The sequence below is a fragment of the Pelodiscus sinensis genome, chromosome 1 (genome assembly GCF_049634645.1).
Source record: "Pelodiscus sinensis isolate JC-2024 chromosome 1, ASM4963464v1, whole genome shotgun sequence".
NCBI classification, from domain to species: Eukaryota; Metazoa; Chordata; order Testudines; family Trionychidae; genus Pelodiscus; species Pelodiscus sinensis.
This window is the reverse complement of record NC_134711.1, coordinates 80472599-80494226: the sequence shown is the minus strand read 5'-3', so window position 1 is coordinate 80494226 and position 21628 is coordinate 80472599. Positions and strand designations below refer to the sequence as shown.

The following is a 21628-nucleotide window of genomic DNA, read 5'->3' as shown; positions in this document are numbered from 1 at the left end:
TTTTCTGTTCTAGAGAATGAATGCATTGGTGTAAGGAGAAAGATGGGTATTTTTTGTAACCTACAAAGAACATTTAATGAAATTCTCCCCTCCCCATCAAGCATAGGCTATGTCTAGACTACAGAGCTTTTCTGGGAAAAGTGGACATGTTCTTTCAGCATCCCTGTATTCTTCTCAGTGAGAAGAAGGAATGTTCCGAAAGAAGATTTTTTCCCTAAATTTGGCCCCATATAGACAGGCCAAATTTCAGAAAAGCCTCTTTCAGAGGAAAAATGTGGAAAAAGATACCCAAATTGCAGTTTGCAATTTGCGTATCTTTTTCCGACTTTCCCCAGCAGTGTAGATGTAGCCATAGTGATTTATTCAGTCTCTCTCCCTGATAAAGAGTTCTATTCCTGGATGCCATATGTAGTGCCCTGCAGATATCTGCTTTATATCCATAGGTATCTGCATCCTTGAATGTGGATGGGATTACTCTACTCATTTTTTGACAGAAGCAGATGCCAATTTTGTATCTGCCTAGGGCTCTAGCCATGTGGCAGCTATTGCGATGAGTACAATAAGGAGAGGTCTCAAAGAAACAGAGAAGTTGAAGAAATACTAGTCTAGTTTTTTACTTAAAATAGCAGAATCAGTATATGTGGTGTCTGATTCAGGATGGTGTCTTATCTGAATTGATCCTAGGCACTTTTTCATGTCTAAATATATGTAATTAAAACTACATGAGCCAAGAGTCTTCAATTGTCAGTGGCACCACATATTTGCATATTTCCTCAATACCTCTTTTCTCTTTCGCCTGGCAACAGCTCCTTAGATGTTCACAACAATGATGGCACTAGTCACACCAGGCAGGCTGTGTGTGGGAGCTTACATAATCCTATATTTCATCTTGCTAATAGTTTGAGGAGGCAATGCTGGCAGTAAAGAGAATATAGATCATGTTCTTGCACTTAAAACTTGTGACCAGTTTCGAAGAGAGCTCTTTTTACTTCTCTCTAGCCTACGTCTCTCTAGCCTGCGTCCGGTAGCCTACGCAGGAGAAGGCTTTACCTTTCCAAACCGCCAGGCATGGCCCTGCTCACACTCCACCCCCAGAATGCCTGCTGTAGGCGTTTTGAGGGCAGAGTGTTGCTGCGGGAGCCATGTGGTCTCCTTCTTTCTCAGGGCTTTGGGGGCTGGTCAGGCTGAGGCATGTATGCAATCTCTTCCCCTCTCTGTGGTTGGTGTGGTGGGGGCGGGATTGTAGATGGGGCTGGGAGCCGATTCCCAGCTGCACTGACCGCCCATGGTGGGAAGTTGAGCTAACCACAGACTGTGACTGTTATCTGTGTCAGGAGTCTAGCAAGGGCAGTCAAGGTTCAGGGTGCAAGCAGGGGCAAACCTGAGGATGGAAGTGGCAGAGGAGTTCATAAAAGACACTAAGTATCAGAGTCTGAGTCTAATTTCAGCATCTGAGTCAGGAGGCAAAGTTCAAATCAAGCTGAGGTCAAAACCAGGAGTTCAGGAGTAAGAATATTTGTGGGAGCTACAGGAGATCAGTGCTATGTTCTGAAGTCTTCCTGGAATGTCCTTTGGGTTTATCTAGAACAGGGAGCCACTCGGGAGCTATGAGGCTGTTATCTGTCAAATCCTTGAGGTGGGACTTTCCATGGTTTGGTGTTTTTGTTTTGTTTTCCACCTCAGGTCATGGGAAATGGAGTGAGAGCTGGTTTCAGTTGCCACTGAGGGGGACAACCTGGAGATAGTCTCTGCCTTGTATCTCTGCAGACATGGGTTGTAGACCTCCAGGGCCTTGCAGTCCATTTGCTTTGTTGTTTAGTTCTGCTTGTTACTAAGTGCCCGGAGCACTTCCGGGTTCCAGATGGTGCCGGACCATCAGGAGTGCCGGACCATTGGATGCCAGACCACTGGAGTTTTACTGTATTGAGCAAGAAACTTGATATAAAGCTTTAAAGGTGAAAAATTGTTCCTTTTAAACTTAAAAACTATTTGGAAGACTTTACTGCTGCAGGAAGCATAAACTCTCACTTAGTTTACTAGTATAGTTTGTGGTGTTAGATAATATCTACAAATAAACTCCATGAGCATGGTTGGTTGGTTTGTTTGTTTATTTTTGTAACTTTTCAATTTCTTTTGAATAAATGGGGATTGGGTAAGGAGGGAGGGAAGGATCTGACTGGTCTAGAAGACTCAGTTTAAAGCTTTAGTCATGTTGCTTGATTTTCCTTACTATCAAATGTAATACTTCACTTTTTAAATTTTGTAGCGCAATCATAGGACTGAAATCCTTTAGACCTGAAATGAAAGTGCTGTGCATGGTGTTTCAGCTTTCTATACAACTTCCCCAGCTCTGCACTGCTAGATATAGTAAGCGGACTTTCATGGAATTTGATCTAATGCAGCATTTATTGCAAATGGGAGTAGGACTTTGTCTTGTCCTCGGTATTGCATCTGTATAACCTTTGAACCTGCAGAAGGATGTATCTGTGGCTCCGAAGTTAGCCAGCCTATTCACAGAAGAGTCTGCCCTGCAGGATAATCACAAGTCTAAAACTCAAGCAAAAAAGGGGAGCAGAAGGGAGGCATGATGATGAGGTGTGTGGGTGCTCATGAAAGTGACTGCCCTACCTTGTGCTACTTTTTCTACATAGGTGTTTCGGGCTGCAGGTGAAAGTTAGCTTCTTGCATGGCCATAAGAGTGCAGATAGGGTCCTAGATGGGTTGTGTGTAGTTTTTCCAATCTCTTTGTCTGTCTGGCCAAGAAAGCAGTGGTTTGGCCAGGTCCCCCTCTCCTCTCAGTTGTTTCCCTTGAGGCATGGCAGCGGTGACTAGCACTGATTTGTCATAAAAAGATACTCCTGAACATCTTCTGTTGTTCTTATGTACTTGGCTTAGTAATTGAGCGGGGTGGAGTATGTGACTCAATTCCTTGGAAGGGGAATCTTCAGTATCTACAAAATATTTACCATAGCACTGGTAACTGTTGCGAGTGACTAGTACCTACCTCGGCTTCAGAAATGCAGAGGTAGTGTTAGCATTTCCATTCTAGATGGACCTGCTGTGGTGAGAGAGGGCTGGGCTAGTCCTCTTTCCCCAGGGTAACCTGGCCCCCAAACGCCTCACCCCCACTTCCATCCCAGAGCCTGTATGTCCAGCACAACCACAGAGCCTGCACCCCCAGCCAGAGTCTTACCCCCCCATATCTCAAGCCTTTACTCCAGCCCTGAGCTCCCTTCTGCATTTCAAATCCCTCTATCTTCCCATAGACCCCATTCTGCACATGGACATAAAAAATTAGAGGGAACACTGCAGCTGGGCTGTACAGTTTTTTGTCTGTGCGTGTGCATACGCAGAAAGAAAATGTCTGGGAACCCCTGCCTCGTTATTGTTAAAAATAAAATGTTAAGCTTCCTAATTGTAATTTATTCTTGACTGTGATATCAAATTAGTTCAGGCAGTTATCACAGTAGAAAACCAATTTCACTGCTGTAGTAGGCTGTCTTTCGTTATTCCTTTAAATATTTTCTGTTTTGTGTAGTATTTTTATTTTGTAAATGTCACATCTGTATTAACTTTTGGTAACAAAGACCCATCTCTTTCGAGAGGGGAAAACTGCTTGTCTTGGGAGGCAAGTCTAGCTTTGTAGTCTGATATTTTTATTTTGAACATACGTTAGTAAAAAGTGCTGGCAATGTTCCAGTTAATGAGAAATGTAAGGAAGAAAGTGCTGAGGGTTTTTGTTTTGTTTTGTTTTGCAGGAAGCAAAACAAACCCAGTCTCCCACTTTGAAATCAGGGAGAGGAGAGGTTTGCCATTTATTTCAATGGAATTAGGTTTTGTCCAAGAGAATTTAGTGGAAGTATCATTAATTAATATATTGGAAACTACTCTTTTCTTCATATGAAGCCATTAGCAAGGTTCAAAAACCTTACTACTCAGCTCAAGGTCTAAGGCAGGGGTTCTCAAACTTTTTTACCCCTGGCCCACCTGGTTCAATGCAGATCTTTCTGTGGACCACCATTTGCTAATGGAAACTTGCCATTAATTATGTAATTACAGCCAAGCCATTTTGCTAATGCTGAAACTAGGGAGAGTGGTTTAATTTAATCAGTAAGAAAGGAAATATTAATTAAAATTTATTAAACAGATTAAGCTTTACACTAACATGAGAGAGTTAATCAAAGTTCATTTTAAATAAAGTAAAATATTAGTTTGTCAACAAAAGATTGGGTCAGAGACCACTGAAAAAATCAGCTGGGGGCCACACAAGTGAGAAGCAAAAAAAAAAAAAAAAAATCCCCAACCCTTATTGATGTGACCTCCAACCGAGACACTTTACTTCTCTGGTGCTGCAGCCCCACTGGGGAAGGGACAGGGAGGAGTGAGGTTCAGGGCTTCCCATAGCCATCTTTACTCTTTTGGGAATCCAGGGTTCGTGGATTTTGTGGACCACCTAAACTCTTGGGTTGGGACAAAAATGAGGGGTTCAGTTTGCAGGACAGGGCTGGCAGCAAGAAGGATGGGGGTGCAAGGTCTAGGCAGGAGCAGGCTGGGAGTAAGGGGTCTGGCCAGGGGAAGGGGACAAGAGCAAGGGAAGATGCAGTATGTGGCTTGGGGCAGGGTGTCTGGCTGGGGGGAGGAAGCAGGAGCAGACTGAAGGTGTGGGGTCTCAGTGGGGGTATGTGTGATGGGGGTGGGGTGCAGGGGATGGGGGAGCACTTACCTGCCTCTGTGTCCCATGCCGGTCCCAGTCCCCATGTAACACAGTCTCTCCCTGCTTCCATTGGCTGAATTTTGGCCATGGGGAAAAGCTCCAGGCAGTGTGCCCGTGTACTGCTGTTCCCCGCAGCTGGGGGATGGGGAGAAGGAGCATTCTACCCTGCGAGCCATATTGTACAGTGCAGCTTGGGGCTTTCTGTCCCCACCCCAACCCCTGGCAGCAGGAAACTGGGACTGGCACTCCAATCTCACAGGAGACGGAGGGTGCGGCTGGAGCTCCAGCGTGGGCTCCCTGCTACAGGAAGGAGGGTTGCTGAGCTCAATCCGCAGACCATCTGGAAGGTAGCTGCAGACCACAGTTTGAGAACCACTGGTCTAAGGCTAAGTCTACACTGGCACTTTACTAGGGATGTTAAATATCGGTTAATCGAATAGTCGAGTAACCTCATGAATTCTTATCAGACGGCTATTCTGTAGTCCCTGGGGGCGGGGGCGGCAGCCAGTGCACTCCAGCTTCACTCCCGAGAAGACCTGCCACTCCATGCTGTGGTCGCTGTATCAGAGACAGCAGCGTGGGGTGCCAGGTGGGAGCTGGTCCGCGAGGGGAGCCACTTTAAAAGCCAGCTCCCCTTGTGGACCGGCTGCCTGTGACCCTGTGCTGCTGCCTGCAAGAGAGGCAGCAGCGCTGGGTGGCAGTAGTCCCCGTCTAGGGGGTGGTCTGAGCTCCCAGACCCAGCATGACCTGGAACTGAGCTGGGCTGCCTACCTAACTGGTTCCTAATGCACTTTAAATGCAGAACTGCAGTGGGGGTAGGTCCCAGACTGGCCAACCTATTAAAATATTTACTGGGAAAGTGTGTGCGTGGGGGGCGGCGGGGCAGGAAGGAATGCATGTAGTCTATAGCATTAACCTATAAGCTTTCTGCATAAAACTTGAGTACACATTTTTGTGACTTAAGCTAATTTTCCAGGCTACAGAGGATCAAATTTTCTGAGCATTCTGCTTGTTTTATTGCCACTTCTAGGCACACGGTGAATGGATTTTTAATCTAACAAAGTTATTTAGGCCTGCGTACAGCACTAATAAGATAAGTGTGCGTATGTTTTGTAATTATATGGGACATGCATAGGGCCCACACATTTTTTTTTTTTTCAGGCTCAGTACAGACTTGTAACGTGGGCCTCCTCCCACACACTTACTGAATTTGCAACCTAGGATAGGCCTCCAGGCTCTAGCAAAGTGTACAGTTCTTCACCATGTGGGGGGCCTGGATATGCATGCTCATTTTTTTGGACTTGCATGTATTGTTTACACTTTCAGGTTATCTTTTTTACTAAGCTGAAGCTCTTACATTGCTACATGGTATGATAATGCCATTAAATATACCAGCACTCCTTACTTACCATGCCAGTTAAATCTACACAAATTAAGCCCCCGACAGAGCATCTTGTATTTAAACATGCAGTACAGGTATCTGGTGAACATGGAGCAGCTCTATAACAACTTTAAGAATACTCCGAGCTGATTAGTCGGATGTTTGAATGCCTAGGGATAAATATTGGGATATTTGCTATTAGACTCCGGGTGGGAGATCTCACTTGACAAGACAATGGGAGAGCAGTTGCCCCTGAGAAGACTGACTCAAATGCCAGTCCTGTGTTTAAAGTTCACTAAAGTGGTTTTGGGCAACAGAGTCAAAGCCCAGGAAACTTAGACTTTGCCTGTGCTGACAACTGAGCGACAGCCACGTCAGTAACAGTTGTGTGGTATAGACCTTTTTGATGACAAACTTCCACCCCCTATAAGCAGCATGGCATGTACAAGCACTGTTTAAACTACAGGTTGTACCTCCCTGGTCCAGGACCTGAATGGTCAAGGCTGCTCTCTGACCTGCGGGGGTCTCTGGACCGTGTGCTCCTTCCCCTCCCGCTGCCAGCCCCATGGCAGGGCTCCCAGAGTTAGTCTCCTTGGGGCGTGACTCTCTAACTGCTGGAGACCCTGCTCTCACTGGGTTTCTGTACAGGGACAGAACTTCTGCTCCTGGCTGCAGGGATTTCCTCGGAACTAGACTCTCCACCATCACTGGACCAGCACTTGCCGGCCCAACCCCGCAGCACTTTCGGCTGGCTCGTTCTCCTCACCTCTGGGGCGCTCTGGTCCAGCAACATCCATGGTCCTTGGATGTTTCCAGACCACAGAATCCCAGATTTGGGAGGTTCATACTGTAGTACTTGCTGAGCAAAGCTTTTGTCATTGCGGGATAGGGGGTGGCAGTTTAAGCCTCTGAAGGACAAAAGCTTTGTTGCTCAATTGCCAGTGTAAACAAAGTCTAAGACAAGACCTACTGGCTGGATGAAAAGTGACTCTCTCGCCACGATTTGCAGAGCAGACATGAGTGAGCAAATTGCATAACTGTGCTTTTGGGAAGAGGGATGGGAGAGGAAGAGGTGCCGCTCGCCCTGGAATAATTAGTGATTTGCATAGCACTGAAAATTGACATCTGGGTTCTCCTGTTTTTGCCAGATCGCTAATTGTTAGTTATTCTACCTGTCATGTAGCTTTTGCAGATTTTTGTTATCACTGAGGACATGAAACTCTTTGCTTCTGGTTAATGAACTGCATATATCTGCAGTTCTTTCAAAAGCAGACATAAGTAGTTTTATGGCTTCCTTTGTTGATCCAATGAGAGGAGTGAAGGAGAGGATAAGCAAATAACTCAGTTTGTGTGTAGAACAAGATTCAGTTGTTTGTGTTCAGGATGTGCCGCTGCAGAATTAAGAAAAAATCAAAATCTGCTTGTTCAAACTGTTGTTCTGTTATTTTATAAATGATGTCTTATAGTGGAATCAAATAAATAATCTAACAAAAAAAATCAATTACTAAATGGCAAAAGCGGTAATGTTTATTGAGGAAAAGTGCTTATTACAAGTACCGTATATACTCGAGTATAAGCCGAGTTTTTCAGCACAGTTTTTGTGCTGAAAAATGCCCCCCTCGGCTTATACTCGAGTCAGCATCTCGAGAACTGAGGCGGGCAAAGCCTCAGAGGCGCGGGACCCCCCCGCGGCTGCGGCTTCAGTCCGGGAGCCTGTGGTCTGCTGGGGACGGTCCCCAGCAGACCACAGGCACCCAGATTGAAGCGGCAGCAGCGGCGGTTCCCCACGCCTCTGAGGCTTTGCTCTGGCAAAGCCTCAGAGGCGCGGGACCCCCCCGCGGCTGCGGCTTCAGTCCGGGAGCCTGTGGTCTGCTGGGGACGGTCTGGCAAAGCCTCAGAGGCGCGGGGAACCGCCGCTGCTGCCGCTTCAATCTGGGTGCCTGTGGTCTGCTGGGGACCGTCCCCAGCAGACCACAGGCTCCCGGACTGAAGCCGCAGCCGCGGGGGGTCCCGCGCCTCTGAGGCTTTGCTCTGGCAAAGCCTCAGAAGCGCGGGAACCCGCCCGGTGCCCCTGGTCAGCTGGAGACGGTCTCCAGCAGACCAGGGGCACCGGAGCAGCTTTCGCCCCGACTTCCGGGGCTAGACCCGGTATCTATCTTCATTTTTTACATTTACCAGTAGCTGCCTCATTTCCTACCCTAGGCTTATACTCGAGTCAATACTTTTCCCCAGTTTTTTGGGGTAAAATTAGGTGCCTCGGCTTATATTCGGGTCGACTTATACTCGAGTATATACGGTAGTAAGAAATGAGCAAGATAATAAATTTAGGAAAAGGATTACAAAATGTTTTGTGTCCACTCTCAAAGCACGTCCATATATTGAGATCTTGTCTATGCTACAGAATTTTGTTAACAAGTCAGTTTTTGTCAACAAAACATTGGCAGTGTACACACTTCAATGTTCCTTCCAGCCACATAATTCTCCTACTTTGCCAACAAAATAAATCTACTTCAAGAGCTTTTCGTAGAGCTTTTTGCAGCAAAGTTATATAAAAAGGTGTCCGAATAGACTAACGTTCCCTCTAATTTTTCCATCTATGTGCAGCATATATTTTGTTATATTCACCAAGGCTTGTGCAGATGTGCACTACCAATAGAAACATGCTGGCAGCTGTGGGAACTCTGCTAGTTAGCTGGGCAGCATTTGACTCTTTCCTGGGCTGCCATCCAAGTGCTCAGCTTACAGGGAATACTGGTGTAGACACACTTCTGTGACAGTTCCCCCTCCCCCCAATGCTTTATGAAAATTGGCTTATGAATGTAAATATGCATATCTTTAAGATGCTTTAAACAAGTACCTCATGTAGCCTATCAATTTTAATGTTACAGTCTGCTGGATCTGCATATTGTATTTTGTATCATTCTTCTATGAAAAATTAGAAATATGAAGTATGAGACTGTTTAGTTTTATGTGCTACTGAGAGCCATTACTGGTGCCCCTCCCCCTGAAGTCTAAGTGACTTGATCAGTTTAGTGATTTCATATCAGCCCTGTTTGTCCTGTCTAAGTACTGGTGTGTCTTAGGAAGACATGTGACCATACCCACCTGGTAGTGGGATTCCATTTTGGCCCTGGTATTTTTCCAGGAAAGGGGAGGATGTAGGACACAAGTTCCAGCCCTGGGAGAAAGCTTATATTGCTTATACAGTCTATCAGCCCTTTGTCTTTGGCTGGCCTGGAAAATCCAGAAAGAATACAAAGGGCTGAAGACCCAGGTCAGGGTGAAAAAGTCGCTGACCTTAAAATTATGCCTGAAATACGAACAGCTCATTAGAGTAAGAGTTGCTGGCAACACTTGGTTTTTTTTACGGTATTAGAACTAGCTATGCATTATCTTTTCATTTTCTCTCTCAAAAAAAATTTTCCTGTGGGATGACAGAGTGACATCATCACGTAACTCTGCATCCACGGGAGCCAAGCCCGACTCACTCCCAGTCTGGCTTTCCCTAGGGCCCATGTGGAGAGCTGGAGCCAGGCCTTTAATTTGGTAGTAATATTAAGTACTAGCTGTGATGGGTTGGGTGACAGAGATCCCCTTGAGACTGTCACCTAATAGGCTGCTGATATCCCTGGGCCGTAGCTGCTGTGGCCTCGGCCCTCCCCAGCAGCCAGGTGGAGAGGGAGAGGCGGGTGCCAAGAGACTGGGACTGGTGTGGCCCCAGCCCTTCCTGGTAGGAGGCGGGGAAAGCAAGAGACTGCGAGTTGCCTACCCACATAGGGGGGAGGGTTGGCAAGCGTAGTGAACACCCTAGTAATTTAGTAACTTACTTTGGTCTGTCTGTTTTCACTTGTAACCACTTAAATCCTACTGTTTGTACTTGATAACATTTTTGTTTATTATCAGAAGGGAACAACCATTGTATGATTCTCAATTTCATCGATAAAGAGAGCGAACATCCTTCTGTGCTTTAAACTTTCACACAGACACACCTTTATTTGAAGTTTTGATCCCTTTGAGGGGTTGTGCTGAGTCCTAGAACTTAATTCTTCCAGAGCTGAAGTGGCTCAGCGTCTGCATTGTTAGTGTTACTGCCCACCTAAAGAACTCTGTGCCTCATCTGGGAGGGAGGGGGAGGATTCGGCCCAAAAGGACAAAGTGGTGGGGTGCCCCAGAGAGCAGGAAGACAAGTGTCAGTGGCATGATCAGCACACCCTGGAACAATCCCAAGGGGATTTCTGTAACTGTACCTCGTCACAACTACTCTTGATTATGTTGCTATAAATGGCCTCCAACCGATGTTCCACAGTGGCCATCTTGACTACTTTGGTCAGCAGTTTGAATTCTGCTACTTTGCACCTACATACTCGGGCATCTGCCCTGCTCCCTTTAAGTTCATGGGAACTTTTGAAATTCTACTTCCTGTTTGTTTGGTGTGGGCAACTCACATTGCATCTTTCCAGCTGACCATGGCGGCTCCATGTGGTAAACAGTGACCCACTTGGAGCACACCTGAATTCTTAAATATTAAAATGAAGATACTGATGGAATTCACACCTTTTTCAAGAGACTGTTTGAAAACAACTCTGAAAAATATAAGGGCTCCAAAAAAGGCTTACAACCCAAATCAAGCTTTTGAATAGTGTTTGGTGCCTCCAACGGAGCTTGGTGCTATGTAATACACACAAATAGCCCATACTTACCCCAAGCTTAATCTCTGACCTAGATGCAGACAAGACATGTATTTAATCCTGTATTGTATGTTAGGAAATGAAAGCAAGAAGAGAGATTATGGTATTTGCTTATAAATACACTCTGTCTTTTGATATTGTTCTCCGAAATAAGGCTGGAATCTCCTGGCACCACAAATCCATCTTGCCTGATTCCCCGATGTAATTTTTCCAATTGGCAGGACTTTGAGGAAATGTTGTCAGTAAAATACCATTTATTCTGTTTGTTTGACTTTGCCACCCACTTACTGGGTGGTCTTTGGCAAGTCACTTAACCTCCATCTTTGATTTTCCTAAAACAGGGATAATTCTAGCGTGACCATCTCACAGTACATAGTTACTTGTCGTAGTTTCAGGATTAACTGATTTTTAAACCCCTTCAGCCCCTGCTCTTGTTCAAGGGCACCCTCTTAAGGTTTCAGGCTCCTAGCCATCTTGTGTTGGGCAGAGTCCTGCCTCTCTCTCCCATCCAGATCAGGGGTAAGTCCATCTGCACTTTAGTGTGATTTCTCCAGCATGTCTGGCCAGGATCTAGCAGCTGATGTTAAGCTTTGTCTAGAGGCTATGTTAATGTAAATGAACTTATTCTTCGGGTAAAAGCATTACAGAGAAAACATTTTTTTTAAAAAGTTACTGTATGCATACTCAGAGTTTGCCACATGTCACTTACTGGTTTTATGGAGCCCTAATAAGGTAAAATCCTTTGAAGCCTTCCATAAAGGTGGGGGGCTCCTCTTGGGTCCTGTCTGCCTTTTGGATCAAAAGGAAGGTCTGTGTTAGTTTAAACTCACTTGTTTTATTCCAAGAGCACTTTCTTTATCTGAGTCTCCGAAAACCTAGTTTGAACCAGTATATCCAAGCCTGTCCAGGGAGTGGTACATCTTGGAGGTGTTTACAACCTGAGTGAGTCAGTCTCACGCCTCACTTCATGTGCCCTTGTTTTATGAGCATGTCACTTGAGTTATACTGGTAGGGGGAAAAAACTATGGTGTGTGTGTGTGTGTGTGTGTGTGTGTGTGTGTGTGTGTGTGTGTGTGTGTGTGTGTGTGTGTGTGTGTGTGTGTGTGTGTGTGTGTGTGTGTGTGTGTGTGTGTGTGGCACTAGTAAACAAAATGTATTGTGCCCACACATTGGGCTGCATTTGGCCTGGGGTCGGTCTGCAGGTTGCCACCAAGCCATGGACCTCAGTCAGATCTCTGCAATATGGACATGTTAGTACAGCTGTGGAATTTGGATCTAACAGTTTTAAACCTGACCTTACAATGCAGGGTGCATTAGGGATGTGAATGGGTAACTAGTTAACTTGTTACCCATTCCAGCACTTTACTGTAAAGTGGAAAATGAGGGAAGATAGACCTGATTCAGGCTTCTCTCCAGTTACTGCAAAATATTTTTGGAACACTTTTGTACAAAGGGAAGTAAACACAAGGTACTTTATACAGATTGTAGTCAGAACCACCCTTGTACAGTTTGTACTGGATAACATCAATGACAAGTCTGACGTGTGTGTAGTTCATGGACTTATTTTAGGATAAATTTGTGTTGAGGCTCATTCAAAATAGATATGTAAAACCCTGTTTGTTTAGTTAACCAATTAAACAGGGGCGAGTGGGGGAGAGGAGGTGCTCCTGGCTGGAGTGCCCCTGCTCACAGCGCTGTTCTAGCTGGACTGGAGCACCCCCTACCCACAGCAGGACCCATGTGGCTGGAGCAACCCTGCCTGTGGGGGGCAGCTCCTGCCCAGCCAGATTAACCATAACAGTGTAGTATTTTGATCAGTTTTCGGATGAAACATTGAACCGCTCTGCATGTAATCCAGGTTAATACTGAAATGGGATTGGCTTAATAGAGCTGTTTCTCCTCTTGAGACACATTATGTAATAATAATTCATGTTCTATGGAAGCATGAAAGGAGTGAATATTCCTCTTTTATTCATTAAGCATATTGCTCAATATTTTTTCATAAAAGCTAACTGACGGGGTGCTCGGATACCACAGTGGGCTGGACTAGCATAAAAATCTGAATAGACTGCCAGTATTGAATGTCTCCAGTGTAGTGCAGACTGTTCTGCTTGCCATCTGATATAGTGCTGAGGGCTAGCCTCCCTTTGATTTTCTTGTACGTGGGAGATAAAACTGTTCAGGCTGACCTTCGGGTACTAAAGGTCTCTGTTTGGAGGATTGTCTTTATTAACAGAGAAGAGCCAAATGAAAATAAAGCAAAACCTTCACCCAGGATCTTTGCTGGGAGAATGAATCAGTTTTGTTTTCTGTCCTTCCTGAAACCACTGATCATCTCTTCCCAGGTCCTTTACCAGCAGGGCTCTTTTGACTCTGGACCCTTCCCCTGGAGTCATATCTTTTGCCTCTTCCCAAGTAAGGTCCTCCTGTGAGTCTGATTCCATGGAGACCAGACAGTTGCAGCTCTTCTCCAAGGCAACACATTGTCCCTGACAGGCTGAGCTTCCTACAACTGGGAAGATTGCTTTGCTGAGACCAGGCCTCCTTGGAAGCTGAACCGTAGTACTCATTTTGAGCCTCTCTTGTTTCTAGGAGTACACCTTCTAGACTCCTTGCTCTGGTGAGCTCTCCTGGTAGCTTCTTTCCTCAGAAGCTTCCCATTTCTTTGGGGGTGCTTACCCCCAATTAACTTCAGCCTTTTTTTTAGGTCCCACTATCATTCATTAATTAACCTTTTAGTAGTCACCCGAAGCAGTCATTTATCCCCAATGGGCTGTCCGCATTCTTATTATGTTTTGTGCCAAACAGTCATCAGCATAAGTGCTATGCTAGCTCTGTACTCATCAGCGTGTAGTAGACAACATTTGTAAGCTTAAAAAAAAAAGCATAGTGGGGGGGGGGGGGCGGGAAGAAAGATTCTGTTCATGCTACATGAAGTAGCCAAACGCTTTCTGTGCTAAGTCCCAAACTAATTTTATTTTTTATTAATAGGCATTTGTATTGGACGTTTCCTACACAGGACCTTCATTAATTGATGCTTTTATCATCCGTTCATGTTCCTATGGTGGCAAAATGCAAGGAAATCATAAGTAAAAATTCCGAACCATGTGTGAGACTTATCTAAAAGCAGTTTTGCCATTGAATGCTCAGCAAAATGCCCTTCTGTGTTAGGGATGTTAAGAAGTGGGTATTTAACTAATCAAGTATTCAAAAGAATTTGTATTGACTATTCGATTTGTTGATAGGCAGCTAGCTCAGTCCCGGTTTGTGCTGGGTCCGGGATCAAACTTCACTGCAGCTTTGCAATTTAAAATGCAGAAGGAGCTGGAGGAGGCTGCCCAGCTCCTGCTGAGGCTGTAGGGTTGCCAGGTGTCTGGTATTACCCAGACAGTCCGGTATTTTTGCCTTCTGTCTGGTTAAAAAAATTCAGAAAACACTGGACACCTAAAATGTCCGGTATTTTCAGTTTCCTCCCCCCCCCATGCCAGGAGGTTAAATTACCAGACTGTCCAGGTCAATACCAGACACCTGGCAACCCTACACACACTCAGCAACCGGGCCCAGCTGCTCCCCACCCCCACTTACCTGGTTTCACAGGGGAGCTGTCTGGCCTGGAAAAGGAAAACAAGATGACCGCCAGCAGCCTGTTAAAACCCAAAAAGCCTCAAAGGCATTTCTTAAAGGGGCCATGCTGGTTTTTTTATTTTGTTTTATTTTTTTTTTTTTGCTTAATAACTCTCAGGGAGTCCTTTTTTCTCCCTCTCCCCCTTCACAACTTTGGTCTCCCCCCTTTTTATTCTCAACAGAATTTTTTCCCTTGTCTGTTTTTTTTTTCTGTAGGGGTGGAGTTTGGTATTTTTGGTTAAACCATCTGGCAACCCTATTTTTGGTTAAACCATCTGGCAACCTCTGCAGTTTAAAAGGCAGTAGGGTTTGGTCCCAGGCCTAGCGCGAGTCTGGACTGAGGCAGGCTGCCTGCCCAGCCAGTAGCAGCCCCTGTCTGGGGGAGTCCCTTTCAAGACAGCTCCTGCGTTCCCCTCTCTCCCCCCTTGCTCCCTCTGATACAGAGGCAGCAGGAGGAGATAATACGAGTAGTTGACTCAACTTCCTGATAAGCCTAGACTTATCAGGTAATTAAGTCCCTTACATCCCTGTTCTGTACAGATGAAATACATTTCATACATGAGAAAAATTGACTATGTAAGGCTTAGTGACCTTTCATCAGTTCTGTTGTCATGGGACAACTTGTTTAGTAGGTGCAGTGGGGAACTAGGATGAAACTACTAAATTTGCTTTCGCTGTTTGTCTAAACTGCCAAGATTAAAACCCAGTTTGTCAGAGAGATGAAAATGTCTGTCTTCCAAGTAACCCCTTGAATCATTCTAGCTGTTTGTATGCACTATACTTTCAGTGATAAAATGCATCTATTTTAACTTTTTAAAGCTGAATGTTTGTTTATCACAGCGGTGAATTAATTAAATGGTTACCATACTGAGCATTTATGATGCTATATAGAAAAATACCCAAGGCATGTCATTAAGAACTAAATGCAGTGTGAGAATTTTTTACTACCTATCACTGGGATTGTTTTACCAGTCTATAAATAGAATGCTATGGGTGATTCAACAATGTGACCCCCCCCCTTGTATCACAGGGGATGTTATACTGATCAGATGTATCTCATTAGAAAGATATTCATTCACCATTCCACAATAACTATATATGAGAAAATGTTTTTAGTACTTATGGAAAAATTGATTTTTTTGGTATGCGATTTAAGACTACTAATCAATCTTTAGAGCTCTGGCCAGGTATTATGGTCAAGTGGCTTAATCACTGTTCATCTACTTTTATTATGTGCTGCAAGAGAATACTTACCAAGTTCAATGTGCAAAACATCTAAGTGATTATGACTGAACACAATCACGAGACTCCAATACTTCAGATGCTCTTCTTGAGATTTGTGTGGAGTTTTAAATCACATACTGCCAGGCTGATATTAAAATATAATCAATTTTTGTGACAGCAGCAAACCAGTCATTGGACACCATGAGCAAACTTGAAAAATTAAATGGCTGCCCAATTCGTTCTGTAGTGGCGTATTGGTACCTAATGGATGCTTTTGGATCTACTGCAAATTAGGCTCATGCTGTCACTAAACCTTACTGTCAATTCCAAGATGCTGAGGGGCAGGCGTACATAACTTGACTTTAGAACAAGAAAGCATTTTGGATAGTACAGTGAGACATATGGAAAGAGAGAACTTGACCACTTATAAGTGTCCGTCCAGCTAAAATTGGAAGTTTACCATTCATGAATTATATAAATCTTTTGATAATCTAAAATGTGTACAGAATGTTTCCTGAACCTGATAAATTTTTGTAAAACAAAATCCAACCCTGCCCCCAAGCCCACTGGATTTACAAAGAATCAAAACTAGAATATTATAGGTATTGTTTTTAACTTTTTTTTTTTTTTTTTTTTTTTTTTTTTAAGCAAAAGGTTTGCACCTTGGTTGTCATTTGTCAACCCGGTTATGTATTTTCATATTCATATTGTACATGGCTAAATAAGTAGCATGTTTTCACTTTCTATGTTTTTTAACATAATTTGAGAAATACTTTTAAATATGTTCAATACATATTGTACTTATAAGTTACTTTCTGACCACTATTTGGTATAGTTTTATGGAGTTTAAATATGAAACAGAGCGAGCAGTTTTCAATTTGAATTTTAATCTCTTTTCAGGTGGAAAGACATGACATGAATACTCTGAGCTTGCCACTTAACATTCGCCGTGGGGGGTCAGACACCAACCTCAACTTTGATGTACCTGATGGGATCTTAGAATTTCACAAAGTCAAACTTAGCGCTGATGGCCTGAAACAAAAAATTTTGAAAGTTACAGAACAAATAAAAATTGAACAAACGGCCCGTGATGGAAATGTAGCTGAATATTTAAAACTGGTGAACAGTGCAGACAAGCAGCAAGCTGGCCGTATTAAACAAGTCTTTGAGAAGAAGAACCAGAAGTCTGCCCACTCTATTGCCCAGCTGCAGAAGAAATTGGAACAGTATCACCGAAAGCTCAAAGACATTGAACAAAATGGATCCTCCAGAAGTTCCAAAGATACATCAAAAGATAACTTGAAGGATATCCAGCCCTCTTTAAAAGATGCCCATGGCAAATCTCGTACCACTGGCCAAGGCACTGAGAGCAGCAAATCGGGTGTGCCAGGTGTCTCCTTGACACCACCAGTGTTTGTTTTCAGCAAGTCGAGAGAGTTTGCAAACTTGATTCGAAATAAATTTGGTAGTGCTGACAACATTTCTCACCTGAAAAATACCCTGGATGAATTTCGGCCTGAAACTAGTTCACGGGCCTATGGTGGCAGTGCTACTATTGTGACTAAACCAAAATATGCTAGTGATGATGAGTGCTCAAGTGGGACATCTGGCTCTGCAGATAGTAATGGGAACCATTCATTTGGGCCTGGTGGGACAGATGCTCTGGACAGCCAAGCAAAACTTTCTATGATTTTGGAGGAACTGAGAGAAATAAAGGAGACACAGTCCCAATTAGCTGATGACATAGAGAATCTAAAAGCACAGTTTAAAAGAGACTATGGTTTTATTTCTCAAACATTGCAGGAGGAAAGATTCAGGTATTTCCTTTTTCTGTTCTTTTTAAAAGTTCCTATAGCTGTGCAAAAGCCAGATAAAAAAGTATGTGGTATATGCATTTTTAAAAGGTCAACTTGTGTTCAGTCATGACTGTCAGCTACCAAAATTCTTGATTTCTTCTGTTAACCTAAATTACATTTGTAACAATGATACTTAGCAGTCCAATAGCTGACCCTTGTGTGCAGTTGCCTAAGGCTTTCATAGAAAGCTTCGTTATCTGACACTTCACTGTCATTACATTGGGAATATTACAGACAGTTGGTACCAGTGCTCTCACATCAATGGACTGCTTCTGATTTAATGTAACTTGGAACCTGATAAGTGGCCTCTGATGTAACAGAGCTTTGCAGTTGACAGCATTTCCTTCTTAATGAGCCATAGCCTGCAGTTTGGCATGGTGAATGTTTTCAGGCACATTGGTATGAGACCGTGAAGTTTGAAGACACAGTGTAACAAATTATAATGAGATTTGGTGTTAAATACTTTAATATAGCTTCTTTGTGGGCTCATCAGCTGCTTTGTAATTAATCCCTTTATCATCCACTGTGGAGAGTGATTTGTGTTCTGCAGTGTGTCAATACCTTATCCCAGAGACTAAAAGCAGACAAAAGCCAAAATTTTTGAAGGTGACTAGTGACTCTTTTTTGGGGGGAGAGAAGGAACATAAGACACCTTAATTTTTGTCATCTTAGTTGTAACAATGAGTGTATTGGTTAATGAGATCAATATAGTTTCCTACTGTGTTAAGACAAAATATTCTGACACACACAATACGTACTAAAATCTCCTTTTGCAGTTCTCCAAGTGTAGAGAAAGCTATTTATTTCAGTTTCGTTTATATGATCGGGAAAATATGTAGAAATCGCCATACAAGATTTGAATTGTGGCGTGAAAGGAAAAAGAGCATAAATTGGATACACTTGTTCACGGAGTTGTTTTTGTATTGCAGTATTAAAATGTCTTAAGTCTTTCAAACCATAGTTCTGATATTCTAGCAATCAGGAACATTTCTCAAAGAGCTTTCAACCTGCTGAATAAGTCCTTGGGGAACTCCACTCTCCTCCTCCTCCCCCCCCTACCCCCCACACCATACTCTGTTAGAAACCGAAATGTTGGTGACATGAGGTACAAGGAAAGATTACTTTGAAGTACAGAAGCATTCTAACATGGCATAACATCATTTGTATAGGAGCTAAACTCAGACTTCCTTTTTTCCTGAAAAAGGTCTGAACGATTGGAAGACCAGCTAAATGATCTTACAGATCTTCATCAGCACGAGACTGCAAACTTGAAGCAAGAGCTAGCCAGCATAGAGGAGAGAGTGGCATATCAGGCCTGTGAACGGTCACGAGATGTTCAGGTATTTTTATAATCAGCTTGTTACGCAGCCCAGAAATTTTGTAAAATTTAGAGTAACATTTGCATTAGGGATGTAAATAGTTAACTGTCCAACTGATAAGCATCGGCCTTATCGGTTTTGGTTAACTATTAAACGCCTGCTGCTGACTGGAGCCCAGGACTCTACAGCTGCCCTGGTGTCAGTAGCCAGGAGGGATCCTGGGGCTGGAGAGACTGGCAGGTAGCTGGGAGGGACCCAGCAGGCAGCCAGGAACTGTGGGTCTGGAGGTTAGCAGTGGGTCCCACATAAAACATGGGGGTGCTATAGTACCCCTCTGCATCCCTAGTTTCCCAGGTCAACCTTTAACTGTGTAACTGATAATTTAATTGATTGCAGGGTTACTTTTTTAACCATTATGTGCATCCCTATTTTATATTTAAGGATTATGAAGAATTTAGGCCCACATATTGATCCAACTAGAGTGAAACCTTGACCCATTGAAGTTAATAGCTGAATTCCCATTGAAGTCAGTAGGACCAGGATTTTACTTACTAGTGTTTTATAATGTGATTGAAAAAAAATCATGTGGATTCTGAATGGTGTCTAACACCTACTGCTCTATCATCACTAGAGGAATAAGGAATCTTAATACAGGCAGTCCCCGGGTTACGTACAAGATAGGGACTGTAAGTTGAATCTGTATGTAAGTCGGAACTGGTGTCAGCCGCTGCTGAAACTGATCAGTTTCAACCGCAGCTGAATCTGGATGCCAGTTCTGACTTACATACAGATTCAACTTAAGAAACCCAGGCGTCCACAAGTCAGCTGCTGCTGAAACTGATCAGCGGCTGATTCCAGGAAGCCTGGGGCAGAGCAACTCTGCCTCGGGCTTCCTGTAGTCAGCGCTGGTCAGTTTCAGCAGCAGCTGACTTGGGGACGCCTGGGGCAGAGCAGCTGGGGTGCTGCTGGGTTGCTCCAGTAGCGCGGCTCCTCGGCGCTACTGGAGCAACCCAGCAGCACCCCAGCTGCTCTGCCCCAGGCGTCCTGATTCAGCCACTGCTGAAACTGACCAGCAGTAGCTGAATCAGGAGGCCTGGGGCAGAGCAGCTGGGGTGCTCCTGGGTTGGTCTGGAGCGGCGCTGCGGGACCAACCCGGCAGCCCCCAGCTGCTCTACCCCAGGGTAGGCAAGAAAAGCCTGGTCTGCTGGGGGGGGGGGGCGAGGGCACTAGCTGTCCGTCCCCCCCCCCCCCCCAGCAGACCAGGGAGACGGGGGTGGCAGGACCGCCCAAGTCCTCCACGGCTTTGCTCCGTCTCCCTGGTCTGCTGACCTGGGAGACGCGGAGCAAAGCCACAGAGCACGCCCGCAGCAGGACAGCTCGGGCGCGCCGCGGCTGTCCCACTGCTGGCGTGCTCCGAGGCTTTGCTCCCCATCCTCCCTGGTCTGCTGGTTAGACCAGGGAGACGGGGAGCAAAGCTGCGGAGCACGTCCGCAGCGGGACAGCCCGGGCGCACTTGGGCTGTCCCGCTGCGGGCGTGCTCCGCGGCTTTGCTCCCCATCTCTCTGGTCTGCTGGTCAGACCAGGGAGACGGGGAGCAAAGCCGCGGAGCACGCCCGCAGCGGGACAGCCCGGGCACGCTTGAGCTGTCCTGCTGCGGGCGTGCTCCGCGGCTTTGCTCTCCGTCTCCCTGGTCTGCAGGGAGACGGGGAGCAAAGCCGCGGAGCACGCCCGCTGCGGGCATGCTCCACGGCTTTGCTCCTGTCCCCCTGGTCTGCTGGGGGCATCCAGCAAAGCCGCTGGACCCCCCCCAGCAGACCAGGGACACCCGAGCAAAGCCGCCGCCTGGGCGGCTTTGCTCGTTTGCCCGGGAGCAAAGCCCAGCAGACCAGGGACACCAGAGCATAGGTTAAAAACTTCTCAGTTCATCTTAAAGTATCCAAACCTTTTGGTCCCTCTGCTTTTTCTTCAAGAGTTGTATACTTAACTCACTCCTGAAGCAGTGAAAAGAAACTGTGTTCCTTGTACCACTTTGTGTTTAGTGATAACAAACTTTACCATAGTCAACTAAACACGTTAAAGAAATAGAAGATTTTAAACGGATTTGTTTTGGAAATTATGCATTTGTTGTCACTTAAATCTGCACATATGATGGGCTAATAATTGGGGGATTGTTTTTATTTAAATAGCATTTTTAGTTGACCTTTTAACAAAAAGCTAGATTTATACATGCAGGTCTAGAGCAAAAGAAACATGAAAAAAGACCAAGTCAATAAAAGATGGGAAACTTAATTTCAAAATATAAACTAGAGTTCCATCTACAGAAAGAATAAAATGGTAATTGAAAAGTGTAGGTAGCTATGTCTTGAATGCAGATTAATGATAAGCCTGGGGTTGGGTATCCATTTTTCCCAGAAGACTGGAAATTGTGATTTATTGTACAAAAGAAGAAGTTGGAAAGTGAATTATAATTACTGTAATGTTCAGACAGCTTAACACTTCTGCATTTTACTTCTTACAAGAAAATATAGAGGACTGACATCTTGATATTTAAATGATATAGCTGTAAGCAATGCTAACTTGGAAATTGTTCAGATTTGACTTTTACATTTTCCAGAGACATGCATTCTCACAATGCATTTGCAACATGGACTAATTGCCCCTCAGTGATAGAGGGACAGAACAGTCTCTTCTAAGAGCAGTGCTTGCAACATACAATGGGTGGCATTCAAGAGAATGAAACTGAATTTAGACCAGAATGGGAGTGTAAACCTAATGGGTCCATATTGCACAATTGATTTGATTGGTGTCACAGGACGTCAGCA

At 44.7% G+C, this 21628-nt stretch overlaps 1 protein-coding gene across 6 annotated transcripts in view; it reads left to right on the top strand.

Moving 5' to 3' along the window:
- Positions 1-21628, top strand: part of TMCC3 (transmembrane and coiled-coil domain family 3) — a 231620-nt gene that overhangs the window by 201177 nt on the left and 8815 nt on the right. For all 6 annotated transcript variants that reach the window (XM_014571096.3, XM_006118308.4, XM_006118309.4 and 3 more), the window contains exons 2-3: positions 16532-17448; positions 18692-18827. In XM_014571096.3, the coding sequence (XP_014426582.1) occupies positions 16532-17448; positions 18692-18827 (1053 nt within the window). The remainder of the gene's footprint in view (positions 1-16531; positions 17449-18691; positions 18828-21628) is intronic.